The sequence below is a fragment of the Calidris pugnax genome, unplaced genomic scaffold (assembly GCF_001431845.1).
Source record: "Calidris pugnax isolate Ruff unplaced genomic scaffold, ASM143184v1 scaffold219, whole genome shotgun sequence".
In the NCBI taxonomy this organism is placed as follows: domain Eukaryota; kingdom Metazoa; phylum Chordata; class Aves; order Charadriiformes; family Scolopacidae; genus Calidris; species Calidris pugnax.
In genome coordinates, this window is record NW_015094507.1 from 18,936,721 (window position 1) to 18,959,105 (window position 22,385).

The 22,385-nt window shown below is 37.2% G+C and overlaps 1 protein-coding gene across 1 annotated transcript in view; it reads left to right on the forward strand.

The window, feature by feature from the left end:
- Window positions 1-22,385, forward strand: part of CEP162 (centrosomal protein 162kDa) — a 45,227-nt gene that overhangs the window by 7,865 nt on the left and 14,977 nt on the right. Inside the window, exons 5-22 of the mRNA XM_014964762.1 lie at window positions 2,861-2,971; window positions 8,442-8,588; window positions 8,838-9,024; window positions 10,190-10,242; window positions 10,405-10,520; window positions 10,798-10,828; window positions 11,236-11,358; window positions 11,931-12,122; window positions 12,297-12,378; window positions 13,240-13,504; window positions 14,611-14,863; window positions 16,004-16,146; window positions 16,947-17,174; window positions 17,930-18,067; window positions 19,043-19,155; window positions 19,951-20,059; window positions 20,909-21,035; window positions 21,875-22,038. Of these exons, the coding sequence (XP_014820248.1) occupies window positions 2,861-2,971; window positions 8,442-8,588; window positions 8,838-9,024; window positions 10,190-10,242; window positions 10,405-10,520; window positions 10,798-10,828; window positions 11,236-11,358; window positions 11,931-12,122; window positions 12,297-12,378; window positions 13,240-13,504; window positions 14,611-14,863; window positions 16,004-16,146; window positions 16,947-17,174; window positions 17,930-18,067; window positions 19,043-19,155; window positions 19,951-20,059; window positions 20,909-21,035; window positions 21,875-22,038 (2,582 nt within the window). The remainder of the gene's footprint in view (window positions 1-2,860; window positions 2,972-8,441; window positions 8,589-8,837; window positions 9,025-10,189; window positions 10,243-10,404; window positions 10,521-10,797; window positions 10,829-11,235; window positions 11,359-11,930; window positions 12,123-12,296; window positions 12,379-13,239; window positions 13,505-14,610; window positions 14,864-16,003; window positions 16,147-16,946; window positions 17,175-17,929; window positions 18,068-19,042; window positions 19,156-19,950; window positions 20,060-20,908; window positions 21,036-21,874; window positions 22,039-22,385) is intronic.

Sequence of the window (22,385 nt, forward strand, 5' to 3'; positions counted from 1 at the left end):
GAGAATTAAGGGGTTAGCACGACCTCAGTTTTCTATGTTCTAGCAGAGAAAGTTTTCAGGTGACTTTAAAAGTTCAGTGTTTTTCCATGTTTTTTTCTGAGATGCTTGAGGCAACCCATAATGATGCTTCTCATGCTGCTTAAACCAAAAACCAGTGGAATGGGTACTTAAAAGACAGTGTGACTACAAGTTTTAGAGAACTGTGCTTGTATGGGTTAAGTATGATGCAAAGCAGAATCAGAAGAAATAATGTGATTTTTATCAAGTTATTCCCATCCAAACTAATTCTATGTCTTTTACATTTTAAATTAAGAATATCTTATCAGCTGTGGAGTTTAACCAGAGGTAGAGCTATTAGAACTGAAACATGATCTTGATCTGCAGTTTATTGGTGTATTTAAAAAAAAAAAAAAAAGAGTTCTGGTAAAGGACACTTTTTAAGGTCTCTCTTAGAAAAGGTTTCTCCTGTAACAGGAAAACATTCAGAAGGTGAGCCTACCCAGTTTTGCCAGTATGTGATCCATTCACTTGCTGGCCTGTTCATCTTCATACTTTTGATGAGGGGCTTGATTTTTTCAGAGAGAGTTGAAAGTGATCTGTGTGTAATGCTTTTTGAATCAAAAGTCCAACATGTCTTGGGAGTTGAATGTAATAAAATCGAGAATACAGAAATGTGGGGCAAATATGCTAGATCTGTGCACTGAATTCTTTCCCCACCACTCTTCTGCCACATTATTAGTTTTATTTCAGCTACACCTCTATCACCACTGTCTGCATGGAATTCCACACTTGTGGGACATACACAGTAAGCCATATCACACCCAGTTGTTTAATATTGCCAAGCAGAGGGGCATTTAAGTTTTATTAGAGGGCTTTCCAGGTTTTAATTTGGCAAGAAGAGGATAACACTATGGGATGGAGCAGAGCTCCTGATTGTATCGCTCCATGAGGAAAGGACTATATTTGTCACACTGGACACTCCCAAGTAGTAGCAGTTGTATGCTGTGATATATATATATACACTGTGATAGTTTAGGAACTGCATAGCACAGAAACAATCTGTACTATGATGAGTGCCATTCTGCTAACTGAAATCCAATTTAGGGCAAGTAACCTAGAGCCAAAAGAGAGCCATTTGCAGAGGCCAACTTGGTCACCTTCAGTGTAAAAGGAGTTTTCCTCTGCAGCTGCAGAAGTAGGTAACTTTTATGTGGCTACAACTGAGAATGGTGAATCCCACACATAAAGAGGGGTATATACATATGTGCACACACTACAAACTATGCTGTGATTTTAGTTCATGGGGATACACTTGCAGTGTTTTAAAACGACAGGTCAGGTGCCTGTAGGGAATTCCGCATGGATAGGCTTCTAGAACTGCTCCTTTATTTTCCTCTGTGTGTGTCTCTGTATTGAATGCTTCCAAGTACTTTGCCAAATCCAATTTTGGTAGCTCTAATATTCTTTAGTGTGTGTATGTTGTGTACAACAGCATTGCAACCGAAGTTACTGAACGGGATGACTGACAAGATGATGATTTAGATTTGTACCTTTTTGTAAGGTTACTAAATGTGCCCTAAATAGTGAAATAATTCTCCTGTGGGGGGAAGAAGAAAATAAATATTGCTGTGATTATAAAAACTTATGAAATAAGCTGAATTTTTTTTCTGAAAAGTGTAATGTTAGCATTCTTGGAAATTTGGTTGAGATCCTTGTGGATTCTAGGCTTGAACCTCCACGTTGATTGCAGATAGGGCTTTATTTATAGGCTGTCAGCTAATAGAATTATTATTTTTAAAGTGTTTTGGTATCATGAATCAAACTTACATAAATGTATAAATCTTTTCTCCACCCACGGTGTGGCACTGCGTAACAAATACATGCTCCATATGTATGAGTGACAATGAAATAAGCTGAATTTTTTTTCTGAAAAGTGTAATGTTAGCATTCTTGGAAATTTGGTTGAGATCCTTGTGGATTCTAGGCTTGAACCTCCACGTTGATTGCAGATAGGGCTTTATTTATAGGCTGTCAGCTAATAGAATTATTATTTTTAAAGTGTTTTGGTATCATGAATCAAACTTACATAAATGTATAAATCTTTTCTCCACCCACGGTGTGGCACTGCGTAACAAATACATGCTCCATATGTATGAGTGACACTATATAGATACATTGATATATTAACAAAGTGGATGGTATGTTTGAGTGACACTGTATAGATACATTGATATATTAACAAAGTGGAGTCTGGCTAATTAGCTTGAGTAATGCACTGATAAGTTGTTTCCAGTCTGAGATTTTCATTTTGAGTTACGTCAGTGTCTATATCATGCTATAATGCACTGAGCTGATAAGTTGTTTCCAGTCTGAGATTTTTGTTTTGAGTTACGTCAGTGTCTATATCATGCTTTCTTGAAAGACATGACTGGAAAACAAAATATATTCTATACATTTATTTGTAGTCTGATTGTTTTTTCCAAGGCATCTTGTTGCAGAAGTGCCAGGAAATAGGCAGAGATTTAAACTAAGAGCCTGTTTTCACTCGGTTTTATAGATTAGTGCTAAACAGCATAGACTATTTCTGTTAATTTGGCTGAGAAGATAAAGCACACTTTAAAATAATTCAACTTGTTATTCTAGGCATGTTTGAACTCTTTGTTCTTCAGCTTTAAACTGAAATGTGCAAATTATGATTCAAGACACTGTCTTCCATATTTGACGGGTTAAAGACCTACCTCTAACTAATGTCCTTTCTACTTGCTTTTGTCGTTTAAATGATGAAAAGAAATTGGATGATAAGAATTCCTGTCCTGTCTTGCTTGCCTGTCTGTTCTTGCTGTTTGTCTTGCCTTTTGAGATTTTCAGACAAGATTTGTTAAACTGAGGAAAGAGAAGAAAATGATGGAAAACCATGCTGAAATAGCAGGAAATAGTGAACAAAAGAGTCCCCATTCAGATTCCCAATCTGGTATTTGATTAAACATGTTTTGTTAAATTTATTCAATATCAGCTTTGTATTAATAGTGTGTTTCCTATAGAAAATCCTTTGTGAACAGTGCGTTTGAACATAGTGTTCTCATTGAAAACAAACTGCCACTTACTTCATTTGTCATTTCCAGAAGAAACTAATAACTGTGTGAACTTTTGCTCAATTGTCATTACACCGTACATCACTACTTATAATGATGTATTAGAACAGAGAGTATTAAACATAAGCAATGAATATTAATATTCACTGTTCTGTTTCTTTAATTTCAAAGATTGCAGCCAGATAAATGTTCTGTTTATTTTCCATTGATGTGATTCTTTTCCCTCTGCTGACCACTAGGCTGCTCTGTGCACGCTGCCTCTGGAAGGGAAACGGTACATTTGGTGTACTAATGACAAACTAAATTGTTTAATCTGCAGGATTATTTTAGTCAATGTAATTTCAGATTCGAGCTTTCATGTGAAGTCACTTTTTATGCTAACTGAAGAGAAACTCCAAAGAATAATTATGAGTTATAAACGTTGATCCGTTGAATACTTTTGTGTAAAAAAACAACAGCAGTTAATTTGTATGTACTCATTTAAATGTGGCTTTGGTCTTAAATTCAAGCAGATCAACAACAGTTTGGAGAGCCATGACAAAGAAATATTTGGCACTTGTTGTTTAGATTGTGCTGGTGTATGTAGCCTATAGAACATTTCCCTATGTTAGCTTTCTAGAGCGTGTGTGCTGCCCTGTTTTCCTTAGCTTCATTTGCATAGAATAGCTGTAAAGCATCTCGGTCTGGGAGATAAACACTAAAACTGAATCTATTTCTCAAATGGGGCTTAATATTTGAAATATGAGCAATAGAAGGAGTTATTTCAAATTATTGTTTTAAAAGGCATCAGGTGTTTGCGTTATTTACAGCAGAAGGCATGCTATCAACACTCTGTTTCCTGGAAAATGTGGCAGAATATAAATCTGGAGAAGGGATGCCTCACCAGACATCAGTTGAGGGAAGGAAAGACCCCATGCATTGTATCAGAATGGATTTCATACCATTTCTCCTCTTTGGACTTGGACATCAGTTGAGGGAAGGAAAGAACCCATGCATTGTGTCAGAATGGATTTCATACCATTTCTCCTCTTGCAGCACACCTGCCATAGGCTCACCAGCTTCCTCATCTTGGATGTTTCTGAGTTGTGTCACCTTCTGGTCACATATGCCCACCATAGTCATGTTTCTAGACAGCAGAAGTGTTTGGCCTTGTCCCTTAGACTACTCTTGCTCTCTCTTGTGTCAAGGTAAATTCAAAAGACCTGTCACTAAAAGTTTTCTCTGAATTAGCCAATTTAGCAGCCCCCTCCACCCTTACAAGGAACAGTCCAATACAGTGCATCTGGCAAGCCTGAGGTATGTAAAGTGTGTGGTGTGACTGTCACCTCAGCATCAGGAGAGAGCACAGTTTTCAACGTAGTTACTCTTATCTAAAATTTAATTCTACTCATGTGACTGGAAGGCGTTTGGTTGTATTTGCTGCTCAGCAAGTCCTCACAAGGGTTTGAGCGAACAACATACAGTACCTATGTTTTTCCACTGTTTGAACTGATAAACAACATGCAGTTCTTGTGACATACAGTAGTAACTCACATTTTTGTACCTATGTTTTTCCACTGTTTGAACTGATCTAGATGCTTTCTTTCAAAACTTGTAGTACAAAACTTCTTCTATTGTTGAAGTAGCTTTAGTAGTTTTCTTTCTTTCCACGTAATATATTGAGCTCCTTTAACACTGTATTTGAATACAAGAAATATGTGGAGCAAGAAGGAACTTGTCTTTTTTTTTTCCTCTTTTTTTTATTTTTAAGAGAGTTTTATTTCCAGAAGCTATTAATTTTTAGTTATAGCTATAAAATCGTAGATAATTCAATCTAGAAGAAACTGAACTACTTTTTCAGAAGCAGCAATTTGAATTCTCACATCTTAATTCTCTCTTTATTCCCTGCCCATTATGTATAAAAACGTATAAATGTTTGTGTACGCTTAAAAGTAGTTCCCCCTAAACCCTCTTCCAGTGCATCTCGCAGCAAGGCTTTGTCTAAATTCAAAATGCTGGAAAAATTTCATAAGGACAAGAAAGATTCATGCCTAAACAAAGAAGAAGGAAGCCTCACTTCTGACAGCCCAGACAATTCGGAGGGTAACAAATTTACTGTGTTTTATATGATATTAAAAAGCTAAAATGGCTCAATTCTGAACGTCCTGGTGAGACTAAGGAGAAAAGAAGTTCGTTTTTAAATAGCTGTTTGTTACTGAATGTAGGTTTGAGTCCTTTGTATTTAAAGTCTTAAACTTTTATCTGCCAGTGTGGTGGTTAGAAATATTTTTCTAGGTGAAACTCATCTTCTTACTTTAATGAATTTCAAGGGGCAAGGCTTAAAAGAAAAATATTGTGTATCAGGAGCCTTACAAAATATTGCAAGAATTGATAATGTGAAGAATGGGCAGTTCAAGGAATCTGCTTCTTCAAGAGGTTTTCATAAAAATTAACAAATACCCCTCAAAAAATAAATCACTCTTGCAAGCTCCACAGCAATCAGTAGGACTGTTCAAACATCCAAAAAACACAATGGAGACTTTGAAATCCATCCAAGTTGATACTTTTTTTCCTGAGTTTGACAGGTTCCTCAGAGTTCAGATCGTGTAGAGCAAGTAAAAAAGGCATTTTTGCCTTCATTAGCAATGGTTGTATCCCCTGTAATCTGGGGGGGTGCCTAGGAATTGGAAGTAGCTGAGTTTAAAAACTCAGTGGCTGCTAAACACTATTTGATTTTTCAGATTATTGTAGGAGGGGCTTATTAAAAAAAAGCTGTGGTCTGGTTTAAACTGGCAAAATACTTAAAAAGTATGAGTTAGTTTCCATAAATCCCATGAAACCTTCAAGATCAATGTAAATCTGTCAGAAATTTCATCGAGTTTGAGGTGATTTAAATAAAGCAACTCAAGAGAATGTTTTCCTCAAAAATTTTGTTCTAAATTCATTGAGTTTGAGGTGATTTAAATAAAACAACTCGAGAATGTTTTCCTCAAAAATTTTGTTCTAAGTTCTAATTATCTTTTTACTGTCATATATTGCCATCTCCTTTCTCTAGTAAATCTTCCATGGGAGGGCAGTAACAGTTATCTTTTTACTGTTGTATATTGCCATCTCCTTTCTCTTAGTAAATCTTCCATGGGAGGGCAGTAACAGTTTATTTTTGATTCTACTAACATTTTCTCATTGAAAAATAGGATGTTGGAGGTCTGGGTTAGGTCCTGGCTAATCTCAAACTCTGCAAAAAATCCTGTGACCCAGCTCCCGTTTGCTGTCTTGATGACTGGAATAGAGGGTAAATGATATTAAATTACTGCATTTACCTACCAGAGAAAGGGACTATTCGTACTTTTTCCACTTCTGTTCAGCACTTAGAACCATTTTATGCTTTTCAGTGTAGTGGCAAAATGTATTTATTTAGACATTGACTTTGGATACAGGTGGAGCTTGACCTTTAGTAAATGTCTCTGAAGTTTTTTGCAGGGAAGTGGAGTCAGTGAGGTGTGTTGGGGATGGAGCTGGAGTGACATTTCCCAATAAAATGTTTAAAGGGGACTTTGTCATGGAAATCAAGGAAAAAAAAGTATGGAACTTCTCAAAAGGGACTTGGTTGGACCTTTCTAGAGGACAGAGTAACAGGCTGGAGTTGCAGCACTCGATGAGCAGACTGAGGACCGGTTTAGGTCCGTGATCTGAAGGGTTATTGATGTAGGCATCTCCTGCAGTCTCCTGCCAGCAGGAAACGGGGTTGTCGTCACCCCTCCTGGTGTGTTCAGTACAAGGACACAGCTACAGCCTAAACATCATTTGGTCAGACAGAACAAAAAAATTCTGAGTTTATTTTACTAACTGGAGATTTGTGTTAGAAAAGACGTGCGTGGTTTCAGTTCCCTTCTATAACTGTTAAACCCTTTCATATGGCGTTGGATAAAATGCAGAAGCAGCTTTTCTCCTAGCCCTTCTCCAAAGAGAACCTCTAAAGAATTTTTAAGTATAAATGTGTCATAGGGACAGGCAGAAGGGACTTGATACTGCCTTTTAACTAGTCGTGTACAGCAATATTTGGCTTTTATTTTTTTTCTCTAAGGAAGTAGATAAGGCAGCGTTTTGTCTGAGAGCTGTGTACGGCAATATTTGGCTTTTATTTTTTTCTCTAAGTAGATAAGGCAGCGTTTTGTCTGAGAGCAGATTTCACCACGTTGGTGAGGTGATGTCGAACCCTCACAGCAATGAAATTACAGTAAGGAGAGTCCCTGCGTGTTGTAGCTGCGTAAACACAGAGAATGGAAGAACTAGTTGTGTTCATCAATGACCTTTAAGTAACTTTAATTACTTTTTTTTCTTCCTTAAAGCATTTAATTTGCAACAAATGAAAAGGACCTGCTGGGCCAATGGCTACAGTTTTCAAAAGTCTGTAGATCAAACAAAATGAATAGACTTTTAACAAAGAAGTGTTAATTTCTGTACAGGGTGTGTGGGTGTGATTGTCCTCCGTAAGTAAAATTACAGTGAGTCAGTTTCTCCAGTGGTTATATTTGCCCCTTGCTGAACTATATGTTTGTGTACAACCATGAAGGATGGGAAGAAAATGTATGTAACAGACTAATTAATTGTCATTAAACAAGATTTACATATCACGTAATAGAAAGTGAAGTTAGATGAGAGGCTGAGGGAGCTGGGGGTGTTCAGCCTGGGGAAAAGGAGGCTGAGGGGAGACCTTCTCGCTCTCTACAACTCCCTGAAAGGAGGGTGTAGCCTTATAATAGAAAGTGAAGTTAAATGAGAGGTTGAGGGAGCTGGGGGTGTTCAGCCTGGAGAAAAGGAGGCTGAGGGGAGACCTTCTGGCTCTCTCCAACTCCCTGAAAGGAGGGTGTAGCCAGGGGGGGTCGGTCTCTTCTCCCAAGGAACAGGAGATAGGAGAGGAGGAAATGGCCTCAAGTTGTGCCAGGGGAGGTTCACATTGGATATTAAGAAAAAATTTTACATGGAAAAGGTTATTAAGCCCTGGAATGGGCAAGAAAAAATTTTATATGGAAAAGGTTATTAAGCCCTGGAATGGGCTGCCCAGGGAAGGGGCTGAGGCACCATCCCTGGAGGTATTTAAAAGATGGGTTGACATAGTGCTTAGAGACATGGTTTAGTGATGGCTTTTATCAGAGTTGGGTTGATGGTATGATTTGGGAGACTGGGTATCTTTGCATTTGCAGCATGAGCTTAAAACTGATGGCTCTGGAAGATGACTCAAGAGACTGGGTATCTTTGCACTTGCAGCATGAGTTTAAAACTGATGGCTCTGGAAGATGACTCAAAGACCAAAGTGTCATACAAATAGCTTTTAGATGATAGTCAAGAATATTGCAACTTCTTCCCTAGGAACGCGCAGAGCCAACGGCAGCTTTGTCAAGATGCCAAACACTTCGCAGCCTGTGGAGGAAACGGGTGAGAATATCCACGTGGAAGAGATACAGAAAAGTAATGGGATTGCTGTCTCCCAAAGTGGAGACAGCCTGGAGACAAATGGTGAGAACCCAGAGTGCAGCCATTTCATGAAGTTGCCTACATCTCAATAAACTCCTTTAACTGTTTCCCTTAATTCCTTGCAAGTCAGGATTCTTTACTTCTGTCAGCTGCACCTCATGAGCTGTAGGCTCCTGGTACTTGCTTGTGATGATTTGAAAGTGAATAGTTTGTGTGTCTGTCTATAGTTGCTGTTAACTATTAATACAGTTCTATAGACACAATTAGTTTATTATTTGTTTTGGAATTTAGATTCAGTCTTAGCTTCTGGGCCTAATCAAAGTATTTTGGGAGCTGGATTGGATACCTTGGAAGAACAAGAAGAAAAAGAGATCTTCTTTGCCAAGCTTGAACGAGAAGCTTCCTCTACTATTGATTATTCAAGATTAAATAAAGAGCTGGATTTCAATGATTCTGCATTACTAGCACCATTTGCACGGTAATTTAGAGGGAAGAAAAGTTGTGAACTATATTAGTGGGAACACGTGACAGGTATTCAAATATCATGGTCACTGAGATTTTGTGGGACAAGACCTGTATGAGTTCTCTGGGGTTCTTGTTTTTGTTGTGGTTTGTTTGGTTTGGTGGGTTCGGTTTGTATCTTTTGTGTTGTCTTTATTTTTTTTGAAGACAAAGACAGAAGTGGGCTTGATAAATAAAAGGAAGGAATAAGGTGAGACCATCAAGGTGATGAGTGGATGTAGCTACATGGTCCTGTGCATAACTCAGTAGCTACAAGTTGATTTCATAAATAAAAGAAAGGAATAAGGTGAGAGCATGACTTGGTGATGAGTGGATGTAGCTACACGGTCTTGTGCATAACTCAGTAGCTACAAGTTGATTTAACGTTCTTTATTGAGAGGTGTAACTAAGTGAGAGTTGATAACTGATAATAACAAGGAAGCAGATCAGGAGAGATTCTGTGACCCCCTAGACACGATGTTACAAATTAATCTAGAGGAAGGATACAAAATCTTCACAGACCAGGGCAATTAATTTATAATCAGATACATGAAAATAAATTCAAACGTATGTGAGAGAAAGGGATGAAGGGACAATTCAGGCTGCTTTTGCTAAAAAGGGTGAGGGTGAAGGAAACTTCCAATAAGAAAACAGTTGGATGGTCAGAATTCTGGAGAGTTTTAGGTAAGGACAAAACTTTAACTTCACAGAAAAAGGGGAAAGAAAGGAGATTTTTTGGTTGTTTGCTAATACAGAATGAGAAGGTCAGAAGAGGAAGATGATAAAAATATCTCTGAGAAGCTAATGATCGTGGAGAGAATTCAGAAAGGGAGTGATTTTAAGAGTTAGATCGGGAATTTTAACTATGGACACCTGTAAAAACTTGAACATTTACTTTAATAATGGCTGACATCTCCCTTTCTTACCTATGATTTAATATGATGGACAAATTCAGGTTTTTAATTTTATTGTTAATTGTGCTGACATCTCCCTTTCATACCTATTATTTAATATGATGGACAAATTTGGGTTTTTAATTTTATTGTTAATTGTAACAAGTATCAAAGTTTGGAATTATAGAAAAAAACCCCATATTTTTTAGCTGTCCAAGAAGAGAGTAAAGTTTTCGTTTTGTTTCTCAGAAATGAAAAAAATGAAAAAGGAGAAGAGGAATCCGCACATGAAGAGAAATCTGGTAATACCATCTTGCAAAATCGTTGGTTTGAATTGTTTTTATTTTTATTTTTTTTCTGTGTGTACACTAAGAATGGTGAGAACCTTGCTAAACAGAATAACAGAAATGAAAGCTGCTTGGTCTTCCTTGAATATTGAATTTGATGTTTATTTTACTCTCCAGGCAGCTACAGTGATGATTTTGAAGAAGAAGCAGATGCTGATCCTGCCTTTAAAACAGAAGAGAGTCAGGTGAATCAAAACATCCTATCAGGAGTTGATTTAAGTCATCAAGAACAGGTATAACCTACCAAATGTTTCTATTATTTGCATGAATTGTAGAATCTCTGCAGTATATAACTGTAAATATAGTAAACCTTTATATAATATATACTGTCTGAAAGAAAAGGATATAGTTGTCCTGGGACTATGTCGTTCTATTAAAGTTCTAACACCAAGAACTGCTTGGTTCTAAGAACTGTTCTTAGGTTTAGGACTAACTTCTAAAGGCTGTTCAGCTTGATTTCGTTTCCCCTGAAATTCAAAAAGTAATTATTTTTTTTATTGTCTTTGTTAGGAAGAAGCAAATGCTGGCATGCTGGCTAAAGGTAAAGTACAAACTTTGATCAGTAGGAGAATACTAAATGTAGCTTTTTGAAATTTTCTCACCCAATTTTTACAATTTTGATATTTTTCACCTGATGTTATTGTCTTCTACTCAAAGTCTGTTGGTTAAAGAGAAATCTACAAGTTTGCACTTCAAAGTGATCATCAGTGTATTTGTTTATTTCACTACATCTAGTCAGTACTCAGATTTTGGTGCTTGTAATCAGAGTTAATCAGTTTAATAGCATTAGAATAATCTATATACTGGTTTTTGCATGTTTAGTACATTATAAGCTTTAATATAGTTTAGTGAAGTTTAGTACAAGATAAGCTTTGGTATACTTTTAATTCCAATATAGACAAAGCATGAGAATTGTATTTTCTTTAACATTCATCTTCTTTGCTTTAGTTGTATTACTTGATTCACAAGATTCAACTACAGAACTTCAAAAGGCCTTTGAAACGTCAGATGTAGCTTTAGGTGAACATCAGCTGCCTGAAGAAGTCAGTGGAACTGAAATGAATGAAGCAGGTAAGGGTTGCTTTAGAAGAAAACAAACCAAAACCAAACAAAACCACACAACAAAGCCCCAAACCGCAAAAATCTTACTTCAGTTAGAACAGATGGCTCTGATGTCTTCATTTGTGCTTAGGTTATAAGTGAACTGGGCTCTTAGTAACAATTCTTGAAAGGAGGAGGAAGTATTTCAGGAAAAAGTCACGTTTCTGCTAAAAAGACACCTTTTTACACATGATTATTGTAAAGTTGCTTTTGACATTGCAGTTTGATTTTTAAATAGCACCTCCTTTGGTTATTCATCACAGCTAAAATTCTTCTTTGACAGCATTGAACACAATTATAAAATTATATACATTATCCAAGTTTGGGCAGCAGTGTATGCACTTATATCCAGAGTATGGCTCAAATGGCAGCTGTTAATACAGTTGTATCATATACGCTGTTAGTTTTAGTACTGAGGCTGGGAGAGGGGTGGGGAGGCATGCAAACTGTAGATGAGACTATTTAGTATGTACTAATTAACTTGGCAACTGTTTATTTTTACTATAAAAATGAAGTTTTTATTTTAATTTTTTTTTCCACAGGCACTTCCTATGGGCAAACCACCAGCGACATGGAAGCGTTACACCAAGCCTATCATCAGCTTGGTCAGTCCTTGGGGGACACCCATGAGCAAAACCTGCACGATTCTGCAGCAGCCATCTCAGAGTGCTTAGTGCAAGGTGTTTCACAAAATAACAACCTCTGCTCCAAAAATATGTCAACTATTGAATCGGGTAAATACCTCGAAGGAAAGCACGTGTTGTACAAGCATTTAAACTGAGTGAACTGGTAGTATCTTTAATACTGCATTTATGAAACACTTTTAAATCTTGTCCTTTATACAAATCCTTTTTCTAAATACTTTTTCTAAGTGTTTTAATTTTTATTTTTTATTTTCCACTAATTAGACTTACCTACTGTGGAAGAATTGATGAAACCAATTAAAGGACATTCATACAATATCAGAGGGGTCGATGTGGAGCCCGAAAGGTATTTATTTCAGAATGCATTTTTAGAATTGTAATAACTGAAGTCCATTAACTATTTGTGAAAAATAGCTTACTAAATAACTCATCTGTCTTGTTCCCTAATTAAATACTGAAATTTCATTATGTCTTGCTCTGGCATTATGACATTTGCAGTGAATCATAAAATGAATATACAGGGTTAATTGGTTTAGACCAGGGATTCCCAAACTTTGTTGGAATGATAAGCAGCAACGTTTGCCAAATTATTTGGAGGAGTGTTCCTCACTCTCACAGCTACCACAGCAATGATCTCTGTTTTCTCAGTCTTCTGCTCTTTCCCCTCCTCCATACACAGATTTCAGCCCACATCCTACCCTTGCTCTCCAGTCTCCATAACCTAAGATCAAATCCTCTTATTTTGCTTACTGCTGTGATTCTCACTGACCTGTGCTCTGTACCTCCTCCTGGTTTGCTCCAGCTCTTGCATCTAGAGGAGAAAGCACAGACCCTGGAATTGTGAGAAATAGATTATGCTTAACAAACCCGTTTTGGGAGCTTATCACATAGCTGCACCCAGCACAAATTACCATTCATTGCTTTATTGACGTTAATTGCATGCTTGCAGGTGTTTGTCTTGTAGCCAAGTTTGGTACCTCCACAAAAACAGTCCCTGCTGGGAAATGGCTCTTGTTGCACAGCGTGGGGGTGAATCTGTATAACTAAATGTGCAAGGTTGTTCTTAAAAGGAGCCTAGTGGCTCTTTCAAATTCAGGCAGTCTTTACAGCTGATACCTAAAGGAAAAATGGCCCACTTTTCCCAGAGGGATAGAAAAGCAAAAGGCAAAAGTCCTATTATATGTGACTTTATTCCTTTCTCTTGTAGTCCTGTGAAACTGGTAAGCAGCACAGCAAATGACCTTATCAGCCACTTGCCCTTTAAAGAGCACCAGAATAGTAAGATTTGGGAGACAAACTTATTTGAAAAAATTAACGGAGAAGAGAGCATCTTTCTGGAGCCAGCTGTGAATGATGATAATTTCCAGAGGGTAACTGAGAAAGAAATTCAAACCAGTGAGGTACAGCCTGATGTGCCAAGAGAAAAAATAGTACAATACTCTCCATTTTCACAAGATGGCAAAGCTAAACAAGTAAGTAATATCAACCAGATTTTTATTATATGGAAATACATTTAAAATGTATGTATTTTTAGACTACCTGTCGTTGGATTATGCTCTGATTTTTTTCTTGAAACTCTTACATTACTATTGCTGCTGTTAGTAGCCAAATCTGGTGGACTTTGGGACCAGCAGGGTTCTTCCTGTCCTAGCCCAATACGTGCAGGGCTGCTGCAGTTCCATGTCCCCAGCTCAGAGGTGGCAGTGAGTCTGAGCATGTCCTCCTGTGTAATCACACCAGCTCAGAACAGAGAGCATACTCACAGAGAGGACTGGTAGAAATACAGCTCAATCAAAATATAGGAGAGACTGGAATGATCAGAGTAGGGCTTAGACAGTCAAAATGACCCACATCCTGGTCATGTCACCACCTTCTTTAATCCTGTTTTCCCTCCGTTTCCCATACTTGTTTCTACTTGATCCACCTTAATCTCTTCCTTCACCAAGTTTTTGTCCGTTCCTTAAACATCCCATAAATTTTGCACGTTCCCACAATCCTCTCAAAGATTCCATAACAAGATTTACACAATCCCAAATCCCTGCATCCCCAAACTCTCTTCTCTCTGCATCCCCTAAATTAGCTCCATGCTCTTGTAGGCAATCACTGCTTCTGTCTGCAAGGCATTGCAGGGAGAGGAGTTGTTTGGCTGATTCATCCTGGTGGGTTTCCCCATGTCTCATTTGTTGGTCTTAGGTGTTGCATGCTCTGTTTTCAATGATCAGGTTCCTCTGCCTCAAAATGTTCCTCTTTTCATCACTGGGTTTCTGTGTTCACTGTGCTTTGCCTTTAGTGATGAGCTACCTCCTTTGGTAAGCTAAAGATCCTGTCATGTAATATAACTTCCCAGAACATTTTAACAGAGCTAGTACAAAATACTTGAGCTACATATACTTCTGAAGTAGTAGAATTCTGCAAAATGACATGTTATTAATTGGGTTAAAAATAATGCTTCCCACCACCCCATGCCTTACAGCTGTGTAATTCTGGTAACTGGTTTTGTGTTCTTTTGGTAGTGAAAGCTATGTTCAGATCACACTAGAGCCTAAAACTTGCTTTAAACACATGTGCTCTATCACAGGCTCCTCAGTCTTGTTCCTTGAAGAATGAAAGATCAGAATCAATGACAACTAAGAATATCAGAAGTCCAGCACCTCTACATAAAAAGAAATCTTCGTATGGTCCTCACGGTGTGGTTAGAAGCTCTGGGTATGGGAAACCCACTTCACTCCCAAAACAGTCTTTTCCAGCTAATGAAAAGAGAGCACCAACAGAAACTTTCAAAAAGACCAGTGTGAAAGCCAAAAGCCCTGCAGAAAAAGCAAGATCTAAAGGTAATTCTGTTGCAAGAAGTCTGAGTTTTAAGAGCCAGAGGGCTTTGCTGTTCTTACTACACATTTAGAAAAAAAAAATGCAAAAAATTGTAGAAGAAATCTAGACCCACAGGTTTTTAAAGGATGGGTAGACGTAGTCATCCAGCCTGGCCTTGAACCCCTCCAGGGATGGGGCAGCCACAGCTTCTCTGGGCAACCTGTTCCAGTGTCTCACCACCCTCACAGTGAAGAATTTCTTCCTAATATCTCATCTAAATCTCCTCTTTTTCAGTTTAAAACTGTTCCCCCTCCTCCTATCACTACACTCCATGCTCTTCCCTCTCTAGCTATAACCCTTCTCTGGAGCAGTCTCGGGTGCCTGCAGAAGTTCATCTCAGCAGGATGCATTCTGCAGGAACCTCTATAGCTGGAAAGAGAATGGCATTGAACCAAACAATCCCCTAACCATCATTGCTAAGGGAGCACCTTTGTGAGGAGGCAGTGTGAGAAATGTAATAAAAAATATTAAATTTGGAAAATTATCCTTGCCCTTTGGTTTTCAGGCATAAGGTTCCTAAGCAGGAGCTCTTAGCTCAAATTGCTATGGGCAGAAATGAAATAGCAATTACAGTTACTGTCTGTATTCAGAAGACTAAGGTGCAAATAGTTTCATGTGTGTTAGTTACTCTCTAAGGGGAACTTCCCTGATTTTTAATTTCAGGTCAAGTTGCTGTTTGATGCCATAAATAGATGTTGCATGTCTCTGTATGCTGTCTGCACTCCAAAGTCAGTTTTGAAAATTGCTGTTCCGCTGTATCTTGAAATAGGTTGTATTTCTGTATGCTTAGATAACTGGCTGCTTCTTGAGCAGAGAACTGAACTTAATCTTGTTTCATGAAGGATTTATTATCCAGCTACTTGTTTCAGTTGTTCCTTCGGGTTTTATTTTATCTTGTCATCAATTTTTTATTTTAAAAAAATAATAACATTTTTCATAATTTCTCATTGCTCTCAAGTTTCTGTATTTAATTCAAAATTGAGGTTGTAGAATACTTAATTTATATGCCTGAGGGGTGGATCACGTGAATAGGTTTTTTTTTTTGAAAGGACATTATATTCTGAATTTAATTTTGTTCTCTTTTCCTTTCTGCCTAAATGAAGACGCCTTATCTGCTACAAGGGTAATAAGACCTGCAACAAATGAACCAGCTTCGAAGGGAAGCACTAATAGGGTTATGTCTGGCCAATCAGTCGTTAATAATCTCGGGCACCAGGCTGTGGATTATTGCAGGCAGTATCAACTTGTAAGTAATAATCAGTGATGTTCCTAATTATACTGTATACAGCTTGCTTTGCAAGCCTGTTTTGTCAAGACTTTTAATAATTATCACAAGATTGGCAAGCGCTGAAATATTGAATAAAGACGTCCCTTTAGTCAACTGCTGGTTTTTGCTTTTAAAAATGTGCGAGTACAATCATAGCATTTTTCGGTTGATTGGATAATTTTATAACTTGGCTGGTTCTATATACTTGAAGTTGGAATGCTTATTAATTTCTAAAAATTACTATTTTCTGGTAGAAAAGGGGAGAATTTTAAATAAACCTTTTAAGTAAAAGTATTCTATTATGAATATTGACTAGTACTACTCTTTGGGTTTCTTTTCTATTTGTATTGCTTCAAATATTTAATAGCATCTTCTGACTTCTCCAAGATGACTGAATTTGCAGTACCATGATGGATTTTCCCTCCTCCTTATAAACTGTATAAAAAATTATTAATTGAATACGTAAATCATTCCTGCTTTTCAAAAAGTGAGATGCATAATAGAATAATTCTGGTAGCTGTGTAGTGGCTCTCATATGAGAGGTGTTTGTTTCTTGTTGGTTTTTAGGCTCATTTTCCTCATATATATTTCAGAAATGAGAAAGTAGCTCATTAAAGTAAATGCAGGATGTTTTGCTATTAGAATGTTGAGTTGTTTTGGTGGTTTTTTCCAAGTGCCTTATGTGGTTGCCAAGAGCCAGTTAAATGAAATTGATGAGCGGAATTTTTGATAAACAATCGGGTCAGTGTGATGTTTCCCTGCATTTTTCTCTTCATTAGGATTTATCATTTTCTCCTACCAGAAGTTGTGATAGAGAGCTCTATTTGCTAAAACGAGTGCAAGTTGCGGAGGAGGATCTGAACGCGGCTCGTGATCTGATCCAACAGCTAACCAGCAGGGTTTCACAAAAGGAGAAGGAAATAGAGACAAAGACAGTAGAATTGAAAACACAGCATGAAAAAGAGCTTTCTCGGTTGGGTCAGGAAAACTTTGTTCTTCAGAGTAAGGTACTTCATCCTCTTGTAGCCCATTACTGTAGAAATGGAGAAACATTGCTTGACAATTAAATTAATGTTACTCTGAATGAGTTGTTACTGAGCAGAAAAATTTGCAAAGATTTTTTGCAAAGGTTTAATTCACTTGTGCAAAAAAAGAAAAAAGCGATTAACTGATACCACTCGTTAGAGATAAGTACTATATGTTGAGATATTAGGGGGTTTTTTGATGATTTTCAATGTCATGTTTTGTCTCTATGGCGTATTCCCAGGGTTCTTCCACATACCCTCCTGTCTCGGTATGTAAGAACAGCAGAAGGAGGGAAAAGCTTTATTAACTTTTCCCAAACTTTTTATACTCTGCTATTTAACTCACTTGTGTAAAAAAAAAAAAAAAGAAAAGCAATTAGCAGATACCACTTGTTAGAGATAAGTACTATATGTTGAGATATTAGGGGGTTTTTTGATGATTTTCAATGTCATGTTTTGTCTCTATGGCGTATTCCCAGGGTTCTTCCACATACCCTCCTGTCTCGGTATGTAAGAACAGCAGAAGGAGGGAAAAGCTTTATTAACTTTTCCCAAACTTTTTATACTCTGTTTCTATTTCATAACGCTTCTGTACAACCCCAATAATAAGATTGTCTCATTGGTCTTTTTTCATATCTTAATGATAAGATTGACCTATTTATATTATCAAAGTGTCGTCTTGTAGAGAATTCTAAATTACTAACAAAACTTTCTTATTAATTGTGTGTCTCTGAAAGTTAAGAAGTATGGAAGAGCTGACCCAAGAAAAGAGATGGATCCATCATACAGCAACAATTCCCATCACTGAAGAAAAACTGGCACAAATCAAAAAAGAAATTGAAGATCAAGAGGTCATTATTCAAGGTTATCAGCAGGTATAGCAGCACACACAGCCTATTAAGCTGTGTTCTAGCCAGTTTCAGAAAGAAAATTGTTTAATGGTTACTACTTTTGTGTTGAAAACAGCTATCTTGCTCTCTAAAAAGTGGATGAAATTTAGGTGTGAAGGGCAAATGTGTATTGCACATTTTAAAGGTATTTCACATGTCTAGTTTGGGCTAAGGTTTTTCACAATTCCATGTAAAAATATTCTGACTTGTCAATTGAGAAGCATTTTAAGGGTATTTCACATGTCTAGTTTGGGCTAAGTTATTTCACAATTCCATGTAACTGTTCTTAATTGTAAAAATATTCTGACTTGTCAATTGAGAACTGGGAAAAGACTTTATGGTCCATAAAGAACCACAAATTTTCTGCCCCAAATGTAGTAGAAAGCAAGTATTTTTAAGAAATACTAGAAATCTGAACAGTTCTAATTTTTTTAAGATGTTTTTCACAGGATCTGACACTTCATGGCCAATAAACAACCACAGATTTTCTGCCCCAAATGTAGTAGAAAGTGAGTATCTTTAAGAAATACTAGGTATCTGAACAGTTCTGATTTTTTTAAGATGTTTTTCACAGGATCTGAGCAGCTGATTTCAAGGAAACCTTATTAGTGTGGCTGATTTTCATTATTTAGTCAAGTGTAGTAATAAATAATGTAAACTTTATAATCCTTTTGAGTACTTGCAGCTGTAAACAAATGGAATAGGTTAGTTTTGCGGAGGAACTGGCCCAAGTTCTCCAGAGAGAGCAGACTCTTGGAGGGGATGATAGAGGTCACCGTATACAACTTTAGCATAAAGATAATGAAAGTTGATACCCGTTTTAGAAACTTAGTAATAAAACATTTAGTGTTTGCTTCCACTGTTTCAGTAGGCAAACTATGCAAAAGCATAGACAGTTATTTTAGAACTGGATAAACAGTAATTTATGAATGTTCTTTAACTTTGTCTGTCTCACCTTAGGAAAACGAGAGGTTGTACAAACAAATGAAAGAGCTACAGGTCCAAAACAAAAAAAATGAGGAACGAATGTTTAAGGAGAATCAGTGTTTAATGTCTGAATTAATAGCCTTAAGGTATGCTTATTTAAAAACCCAACCTAAAATCTCTGTAGTTTTCAGCTGTATTTATGAAGAATCCCTGGGGGGTCTGTCAGATACACGTTTTCCAGTGTTTCTTGGGTCTGTGGTTTTGTTTTTTCTTTTGAGATTTGATTTATATTGATTATTCTCAGCCTTCTTGCTGATCTTGCAGACCTGTGGGAAGAGTAGTCTTCTCTCTGGGGATTATTTCAATGCTACAAGTCAAATATTCATATCAGAGTGTAATACATATGCTACACTTGTTCAGGTATTATGGCTCACATGTCAAAATGTTTTGATACTGCTGTAAGATACATAGCAGATCAGGGGCCACAGGAGATCCTGGTAGTGGAGGAACCATCATAGATTCAGGTTGGAAGAGACCCTTGGGATCATCAAGTCCAACCATCTACCCTACTCTACAAAGTCCTCCCCTACACCGATTCACTGTGCCAAAGATCCTGTAAGATTTGCATCCTGCACTAGTAATGAGGGAAAAAAACCTAGTGATTTCCTAATTTACTCAGTGAGTCCCACTGTGGCAGAGTAGGTTTTGTTTCCCTCCCTCACATAGTCCCAACAAAGAAGTTTGTGCGAGGTGAGCAGGTTCCGCCCCAGAGGTGGAATTTTTTGGTATAAAGTTACTGCATAGTTGCTTCTTTCTTTGTTTGAAGCTTGCATAGGTTGATTTTGTAGTGCCATTTGGGGGGGATGTTTGTTTTTTCAGTGCACCACTGTTGGTACACCAAGTCACTGCATTGCATAAATGGTTTTGCTGTTACCATTTAGAGAAAAGATAGAGAAGACTAATAATATCCAGCCACGGATCCTCCAGGATTCTGAACCAGCCAGAAATCACACTTTCACAGAATTGATTTCAGAGCTTCGAGCAGCACAGGTAAGTATTTGCCATGCCTGGTTTTCATGTGTTCTTACAAAAAATGCATAACCATCCATATTGTAGACTAATAATGTAAATGAAGAAAGCGATGGACCGTGCTATTATTTGTCTCACTTGTGTATCATGAATGTCTCATCAGATGAAGTCTAGAAGAAATTCCCTAAGACACAGATTCACTGAACAAAGTGCAGTGTTGCCTGTTTACTGGCAATTCTGAAATACCTTGTGAGACCTTGCAGAAAGTAGTGATACCTCCATAACTTTTCCACACAAGACAAATCCAGGAGAATATTCCTCCTCTGTAGCAACTAAGTTCTAGAAAAGAGCACCAGAGAGAAAAGAGTCATTTGTTATTCACTCATGTGACTTTTATGGTATTCTTACAGATGTGTGTGGGTTTGAGGAAGGATGTTTAGTAAGCTTCATGTTAAAATTAAAAGTTTTCAGGAACACATAAGCAGAACGGAGAGTGCATGCAGAAAAGAGTGAGAAACAGAATGTAGTGAGATGAACCATTGGAGAATGCATCTGTCCATTTAAATACATTATGTCCATAGATAAAGCCATTTTCTTTACTGACCCGCTCGAAGTTTTCTACTTCAAAGACAATTATGTAAAACTTATTAAAAAAAACCTTGTTTTTTTATGTTTAGCTTAAGTTTTCTTTTGCTCTACTATAGCAAGATCTGAGAATAATATCAGAACTAGAAAACCTCATTGCTGCTGTGGTCTGATGCAACTCTTGTGATTTAATCAATCATTTTATGGTGAAAAAGGACGTTCAGGTTTTTTGTATGACTATGTTTGTTTATTTTTTCTTGTCTGACCTTTCTCTCTAAAACTCAGAAGGAAGAAACTAAATTACAGGAAGAGATAAGACGTCTCAAACAAGATAAGCAAGCTCTTGAGGTAGACTTGGGACAAGCAAAGAAGGAGAGAGATTTCGCCAAAATCCAGATTGCATCCACATCAGGTAAAGCACCTAGATAAATATGTAATTAAAAGTCTTTTCTTATTAAAATATTACTTAGTCTAATGCATCTAGACCATTTCCACTTATTGTCTAAACTTCTAATAAAAGCACACAGAGAAGGACATGCTGCAGTACCTTTGGGAAAAGCTTTTTCTTGTATCCAGCCATACCCTTTGTTGTTGCCTGTTAAGTTTGACTTTTTGCCCATCTCCAACTGATGGGCAGACGACTCCATTTCTGTGCCACCTGTGTTCATAAGAAAAGATGTACTGTGGTGCATCTTAGTCTTCTATTTAGATCTTGCCAGTTTTTTACCTCTAGCTTACGCCTGCTCTTTCCATTCTGACTTTAGCTTTCTTAATGAGAGAGGGTCAGAAACTGGACTCTGACTTCCAATATTAGACATCACATGTGCTAAGAGCTGTACTATTTGCCTCCATCTCTCTTCTCAAAGTGGTTGATCCCTAAGTAGGAGGAGTATGGTTAATACATATCTAAGAATATATTCTATATTGTCTTCCATGTTCTTACTGAAAATCTATTTACTAGAACGTGATCAGGAATAGATCCCCTGGGATTATATTTTAAATGGTATTTCCATGGTAAACTGTGAACCATTGAGTGCTACTATGTATAAAAGAAAAAAGTGTTGGGTTTTTGGTTTTTGTTTTCAAATACTGTTGTATTTAAAATCCTAATTCGGGTCCGGTTTTAAAAATGTACTGCAGTAACAGGATTAGTAAATATATGGAATGTGCTGAGAAGGATAGTGTTGGCTAATTACTTCTTCGATACATAATTACTAATAAAATAATACTAAGGATGTTTTATTCCTGTAGGTGAGAAGTCTTATGAATTTAAAGTCATGGAAGAATCTTACAAACAGGAAATCGCTCATTTGAAGAGAAGACTCCAGTGGTATGCAGAAAATCAAGATCTTCTGGATAAAGATGCGGCCCGTCTTAAAGATGCAAAAGAAGAAATTGAGAAACTAAAACTAGAGGTGACAATATCTAGCTTTGTCTAAGAAGCCGAAGCTTTAAATCGTTTCTTTTCTAGTGATGAGTATAATGTAATTCTGTCCATAATAATCCCATTTTTTCAAGCTTTATGTCAAATGTAGAGTCTTCATATGCAAAATAGGTATTACTGCGTATGCAGTGAGAATTGCAAGTGCATAATGCTTAAAACCTGGGTTTGCTTGTACTGGACACCTTAATGATGCTTCTGGAAACTGAAGTAGTGTGTTTCCTTAAAACCTCCAAATTTCTTCACTAAGAAAAGGAAGTGCATTGTTACATTTAACAACTTGGAACATCCCTCTTGTGATTTACTTTTCCTCTTTTTTAC